Below are 7,442 nucleotides of genomic sequence, written 5' to 3'. Positions count from 1 at the left end.
AAACTGTGCACTTTGCACCCGTCCTTCCCGAGCCCAGGTCTGGTGTGGACAAGCTACAGACTGCCACCACCTCTCTCCAGCATGCCCGTTTGTCCCGGTCTTTGAGTAACATCTGTTCTTGCACAGGGCAAGGGGTGGTGTTGGCAGAGCCAAACAGTAGGTGAGGATAAGAGCCCGCTGCCCGGCCACCCTTGTGTTCTGTGTCCCTTAATCCCAAGCTGGACTTCCAGTCCCAGCAGAAGCCAGGAGGGTGGATGGCAGCCAGCCCTACTGTCGGCATGAAGCAGAACTCAGGGTGCTGGGTGGCCTGCAGTGCTTTAATGAGGGATCTGGACCCAGTCCAAATCTGGGGAAGGGACGCCTAGTGGCTGTGGGCAGTGGCTGACCTGACCTGGCCTCTGACGTCTCCAGGCGAGTGGAGCTCCTGTCTAGCCTTGGCCCCAACCCAGGGGTGGAGTTTGGGGACCACCGCCACCAAGCCCCAGGCGGGCTGGTCAGCAGTTCCCTAGCATGGTGTTGGTGGTCCCATTTCACGATTCTGGTTCCTGAGAGCCCTGGGCTGAAGCTGAAGGTAGGCGCGGGGCTTCCTGGGGCCCTTAGTAGGGAAACAGATATTCCAGATCTTCGAGCTTCCGCATGTCCTCCAGCCCAAGGGACACGGTTTTCCTCTGGGGTTCCTTGCGCTGCACGGTGATCTGGATCGGGTTGTTCTCAGGGAAGCTGTTCAAGTCAGTGGCCACGGTTGCAAACTGGAATAAAACAAAACTCCTCAAGATTCCTTCCCAGACCTGACCCTGGCTCAGCTCTTTGTTGGCCCAAATGGGGTCTTGGTGAGCCTTACCACCTGCTCATGGATCCCTACAAGGGTGTGAACCTGTGCCTTCCCTATTATGTGAGGTTTCCAGCCCCAGGGCTGGAAGCCCCCACCCCCACACCCCTGCCCACCTCCCTTCCCTTCTTTGTCCCCCTTTCACCTCTGCCCTATGTTTCCCTCAATGTCCTTCACTCCCTGGCCTGCTCTCAAGTCTTGGTACTGAGTTGAAGAATCCCAAAGCTAACGGTGGAAGCTAAACATTAGAGAGAGGCTGGTGAATAGATTAGTTTGCATTCCCCAGGGGGCCCCAGAGGGGCTTAGTCCTTCCACCTCCTGGAGAAAGCAGCCTGGAATTCACGCTCATTCTTCCAGGCAGAAAGACAGCCAGCAGGAAGATGAGCCGTGGGGTCATCAGGGTGTCCCCAAGCCTCCCAAACCCCTGGCTCAGACCTCTCTCCCCGCCTCCCCCACCCGCCCCGGGCTCTCATCTCCCAGGGCTCACTTTGTAGGGCTTGCACCACTTCCCCACCCCGGCTGTGTTGGCGGCGCGGACGGTGAGGCAGTAAGTCGTGTTAGGCTTCAGCTCCATCAGCTTGACGGTGGTGCCCAAGATCTTGTTGAAGATCCACGGGCGATTCTTTGCCTTGGGTGGCTCATTGTCATGAGTCCTGGCCACCTCCTGCAACAGGACCTGGTAGAAACTGACCTGCTGCTTGCCTAGGGCATAGGTCCAGGAAATCTAGAGGAAGAGAGCCCCCCCCAGGCTTCTCATCAGACCTGCTCCAGGCTGTCCTCCCCTCCCTCCCAACCCCCCTGAGTGCCCCACTCCCATCCCCTGCCCCTCCCAGGGCTGACGCAGGGCTGATGGAAGGTGTAAGGGACACCACGACCCTGCAGCATAGGTGACTCCCTGGGCACCCCCACCCACTTCAGAGAGTATCCCCATCACATATTTCTTCTAGACTAGTTGAGAGGACCCTTAAAGTTCATCTTGTCTACCTTGCTCATTGCAGATGAGGTTACAAGCTCAGAGAGGACAAGTGGCTGGCCTGGGGTCACAGAATGCCAGATCCAAAGTTCAAACGGGTAGCTCCAGAGGCCACATACTTCGGGCTACGATAAGAGCTCAGGGAGTTTCTGTAACACTGCAGATTCCTGGCCCTGCTGCCTCCTGTCTGGTTTCCCATTCCCAGTTTCCCCTCCATCCAGGCCAGCGGGTCTCAAACTTGGGTGTGCATCAGGATATGCTAGAGGACTCAGTGAAACAGATTGCAGGCCCCCACAGTTTCTGATTTGATAGGCCCATCCACGGGGGAGGTGGAGGGGATGAGAATTTAAACTGCTAACATGTTGCGGTGTGGTGCTGATGCTGTTGGTGGTCTGAGAACCACACTTTAAGAGACACTGCTCGTCTGGGACTTCCAGATCTATCTTCCTAAAACACAGCTCATTGGGGCACCTAGGTGGCTCAGTGGGTTAAAGCCTCTGCCTTCGGCTCAGGTCATGATCCCAGGGTTCTGGGATCGAGCCCCGCATTGGGCTCTCTGCTTAGCAGGGAGCCTGCTTCCCCACCACCCCGTCTCTCTCTGCCTGCCTCTCTGCCTACTTGTGATCTCTGTCAAATGAATAAATAAAATCTTTTAAAAATTAAAATTAAAAAATGAAAATAAAATACAGCTCAAATTCCATCCACCGACAGATACAAAGCTTTGCAAAAGCTGTTCTCTACCACTTACAGAAAAGTCTATAGTAGCCTAACAGTGCAGGACCTCTGAAAAAATGACTCTGGACTAATTTTCCCCTCTGTTCGCTGTCCTGGCCTCTAGAACAGTGCTATTCGGCCGGGGGCCCACAGTCCATCGGCCTCATCTGGGAATTTGTTAGTGGTGCAGATTTGCAGGCCCCCAGGCAGACCTACTGAGTCAGAATATCCAGGGATGAGCCCCAAGAACCTCATTTTTAACAAGAAGATTGGATCTGCAGGTACTGAAAATCGTGAGAAGCCCCGGATTGAGACCTGAATGTTTGCTCCCACATTCTCACCCCTGTGAGGCGTTGCTCGTGTCAGCCCGTCCACGGAACACCATTCTCCCATCCCTGAACATTCACACCCTACCTCTCTGTCCCAGCTCAAATGTTACCAAAGCCACCAAGCGTATTCCTGCACCCAGAAATAATGTTTCTTTCCCTCTGAATTCCTGGTGACACTTGATCTGAGCTCTTCCTACAGCACTGTGCCCATTTGTGGCTAGCACTGGAGGTCCTTAAAAACACAGCCTCACTCTGCAGGCAGTGGGTGTCTTCATACACCCTGTGGAGCTCAGCTCAGTGCCTAGCACATGGGGGCGGCTGGGGAGCCTGCGCCAAACGCACCTAGAGGGAAACATACCACGGCTGTGGAATCGCTGACAGTGTGTTCACAGATGAAGGGGGCCTCTGGCACGTCCATGACTATAGAGGACTCTGAGGGGGTCGAGGAGGTGTCCGTGTCCAGCTCAGGGTTGTCAAGATCCAGCAGGCCCCCAGGGGCAATTTGAGATTTTGACTCGTGGGGGCAGAGGGCCAGGTCCCTATTTTCTAACTCCTTGGCCACCGAGGAGAAGCTGAGTTTGTTCAGCTCGCCCTCCAGCATCCCTGCGAAGAAGCTGCTGTTGGGCTGGGTCACAGCCAGTTTGATGGGATTCAGCAAGGTGGATGAGATGGGGGAGATGCTGGTGTCGTCAGAGCTGCATTCAGAGTCCTCCACTGGCATCGACTTCCTGAGTGGGAGAGAGACAGGTGAGCTCGCAGGAGGCTGCCACCGCCCCGGCCCGCAAAGCCGAGAAGCTCCCCGAGGGCCCTCCTTGCGCCCTGCTCACCAAAATCCCCAGCTGCTTCTGAACCACTCAGAACATCCTTAGCACTCTGTAGCAAGGCATCAACCACCCCAGGGCACTTACTGAAAAAATGCAGATTCCCGGTCCCTGCCCCACTTTGGGATGGGACTAGGGAAGCTGCTAACGTATCTTTAATAAGGTCTTCAGACAAATTCTGAGCCCTGTATTCGGAGAACCACAATTTGAGAAATGGTGCTCAACCCTTAAGTCCTCCTTCCAAAGTGGGGTGTACATACCCTCGGGGAAGTCCCAAGCCAGTCTAAGGGGAGTATGGAAAAATATCTGAAAGTATCTAAAAGAAAAATAATTAAACTTTACTTGTATTTACTTCTACTGTTTAAGAGTAATTACTAATTTATTTACTTAGGGGATGCCTGTGTGGCTCAGTCGGTTGAGCGGCTGCCTTCAGCTGGGGTCATGATCCCTGTGTCCTGGGATCAGGTCCCACATCGGGCTCCCTGCACAGTGGGGAGCCTGCTTCTCCCTCTGCCTCTCTTCCTGCCATTCTGCCTGCCTCTGTGCTCTCTCCGACAAATAAATAAAAATAAAATCTTTTATTTATTTACTTAGATTTTCTTTTTTTTATTTTTTTAATTTTTTTTTTTAAAGATTTTATTTATTTGACAGAGATCACAAGTAGGCAGAGAGGCAGGCAGAGGGAGAGAAGCAGGCTCCCTGCTGAGCAGAGAGCCCGATTCAGGGCTCGATCCCAGGACCTGAGCCCAAGGCAGAGGCTTAACCCACTCAGCCACCAAGGCACCCCTACTTAGGTTTTCTGACATTTAACAATATTAATATGTAGCATGTAAAATTAATAATAGTACACGTAAGATTTACAAATATTGGGGTAAACACTCAAAAAACTTTTCCTTCCATCCAAACTTTGTTAAATTATGAAATATTTTACACATATACAAGATAATCAAGAATAATATGTTAAAAGATATAATATACTATACAGTATATATAACTATGCAGTATAATACAGTATAATGACTATATAACATAATAACTATAATACACTATACAGTATAATACAATACAGTATACAGTATAATACACAGCATACAGTATACATATATACCACAGTGTACAGTATAACTATACTATGCAGTATAACAGTGTAATAACTATATAGTATAATATATACAATATAACATACACTATACAGTATAATATACACAGTTTACAGTACATACACTATACAGTATAATAACTATACAGCATAGAGTATAACTATACAGTATAATATAATATACAGTATAATAACTGTATACAGTATAATAACTATACATTATATAGTTTAATAACTATACAGTATAATATACTATACAGTATACAGTATAATATACACTATACAGAATAATAACTATACAGTATACTATACAGTATACACTATACACTATACAGTATAGTATAATATACTATACAGTATAATAACTATAATTAATAATACTATATTGTTGGGTGCCTGGGTGGCTCAGTTGGTTAAGCGTCTGCCTTTGACTCAGGTCATGATCCCAGGGTCCTGGGATCGAGTCCCACATTGGGCTCCCTGCTCAGCGGGGGAGCCTGCTTCTCCCTCTCCCTCTACCTGCCACCCCGCCTGCTTGTGCTTGTTCTCTCTCTTGTCAAACAAATAAATGAAATCTTCAAAAACTAATAACACCTTATTGTGTATTTGAAACTTGCTAAAAGAGCGGATCTTAAAAGTTCTTATCACAAGAGGCAAATCTGTCACCACGAGTGGTGACAGATGGAAATGGAACTTATTGGGGCAATCACTTCACCACACACACACACATCAAATCATGTTATACACCTTCCAAGGATACAACGTTATGTGCCAACTGCATCTCAATAAAACTGGAAAAAATGAATATATGATAAAATGAGAAAATAAAGAATGAGATATTAAGCTTCCACTTAGCAACCATCCAATTTCAGAAGTAGACCTCACCAGCATAGCTAAAGCCCGCAGGACACTTCTGTCCCGCACCTGACCACACCCTCTCACTCCACGGTAACCAGTACAGCACATTTCAGGTTTTGTGTTTATTATTATTATTATTATACACGTGTCTCCATAGGTTTGTGAGCGATGTCTGCTATCCTTCAGCAACATCGACTTATTTTGCATATTTTAAAACCTCATATAAATAAATAGTATCACACATTGACCAGCAGCTTGCTTTTTTTTTTACCCCATTGATTTTTAAAATTTTATGTATTTATTTATTTTTTTTTAAAAGATTTTATTTATTTATTTGACAGACAGAAATCACAAGTAGGCAGAGAGGCAGGCAGGGGAGGAGGAAGCAGGCTCCCTACTGAGCAGAGAGCCCGATGCGGGGCTCGATCCCAGGACCCTGGGATCATGACCTGAGCTGAAGGCAGAGGCTTTAACCCATTGAGCCACCCAGGCGCCCCAAAATTTTATTTATTTTTTTAAAAAGATTTTATTTTTAAGTAATCTCTGCACCCAGCATGGGGCTTGAGCCCACAATCCCGAGACCAAGAGGCGCACACTCCACCGACTGAACCAGCCAGGCACTCCAACGTTGTTTGTACTGACACATGTAGCTTTGGTTCAGTCATTGTAACTGCTGTACATTTTTCATTACATGGATATTTGTATTTTTACCAATTCTTGGCTATTACAATGAAAAACCTTGTATGTGTTTTCTTTTTTTTTTTTTTTTTTTTTATTTACTGATAAAGTACGGAATCCAAAAATTTTGGCTTTCAAATCTTCTTTTTACCTTGACCCAAAGTAAATACATATTACCTACTATACTGAACGTGCACATAAAACTAAACCACGGGGCACATGGGTGGCTCAGTCAGTTAAGCAGCCAACTCAAGCCCTTCTCCCCACCCCTGCCCTCTGGCCTTAGAAAGGATAGGACCAGACTTTTGTCTTACGATAGACTGATGGTATCTTCCTGCAAGAAGTTAACCAAACTGCCCCTTGCGGAAAGTGGGAGGCCTTTGGTAGTGACGGTCCTGTTCATAGACTTGGGGTTTGGAAAGGGCTTCGACAGTTGATCGAGTGCATTCAGAACGTTGAGGGTTTCCTTCTTCAGCATGGCTTCTTCCCCATCTCCCACTCTACATAGTGTCTCTGATGCCATCTTGTTTGTTTGGGACCACAGCCGTCACTACACAGCTGACAGGAAGCAGAGAGAAACCGGGGGCAGTGGACCCACCCTTAGTTAGCGTGGGATGGGGGTGCAATGAGCTGACTTCATAATCATCACTGAGTGTAACAATTAGGGGCCTGCCTCCCCCTTGATCTGAAGCTGCTGCTGCCTAGAGCCAATGGCAGGAGTGGGGTATAAGGTACAGACTACAGCAACCCTTGGGCCCCTTCCAGTTCTGATGCTCTGTGGTTAACAGCAGCCCTGCCTCTCTCTGAAGATCCACTGTGTCCTAGGCAAAGGGAAAGTCCAGATGGCTCATGGGGTTCACAGGTCACATACAGCCAAGTTTTACTGCTAGAACTCAAAATGTGCCACATCCTTACCCCAAGTGTTTTCATGTGTTGAGTGACAACGGTGGGTGCCGCAGAGGAACACAAATATGGGGCAGACATTTTTGTGTGTGCAAGAAAACCACTGTACTGTAAGAAAACCTACATACAACTTCGGGGGCATTCAGATGTGGATTTGCCCACTCTAAGTCCAGCTCTGCACCGACAGGTTGTGTAAGCTCTGGCAAGTGACGTCACCTGGCAGAGCCTCAGTTTCCGC

The 7,442-nt window shown here is 48.2% G+C and overlaps 1 protein-coding gene across 1 annotated transcript; it reads right to left on the bottom strand.

The window, feature by feature from the left end:
* Positions 1 to 518: 518 nt before the first annotated feature.
* Positions 519 to 6,905, bottom strand: FNDC8 (fibronectin type III domain containing 8). Its single transcript, XM_032321858.1, has 4 exons — positions 6,616 to 6,905; positions 3,204 to 3,573; positions 1,317 to 1,553; positions 519 to 749 (listed from the first exon to the last, which is right to left on the bottom strand). The coding sequence occupies exons 1-4, from the start codon at positions 6,822 to 6,824 to the stop codon at positions 597 to 599; spliced, it is 969 nt and encodes a 322-aa protein (XP_032177749.1). The 5' UTR covers positions 6,825 to 6,905; the 3' UTR covers positions 519 to 596.
* Between the last annotated feature and the right edge of the window lie 537 nt (positions 6,906 to 7,442).

The sequence above is a fragment of the Mustela erminea genome, chromosome 18, assembly GCF_009829155.1.
Source record: "Mustela erminea isolate mMusErm1 chromosome 18, mMusErm1.Pri, whole genome shotgun sequence".
Lineage (NCBI taxonomy): Eukaryota > Metazoa > Chordata > Mammalia > Carnivora > Mustelidae > Mustela > Mustela erminea.
This window is presented reverse-complemented; position numbering and strand designations above follow the sequence as displayed.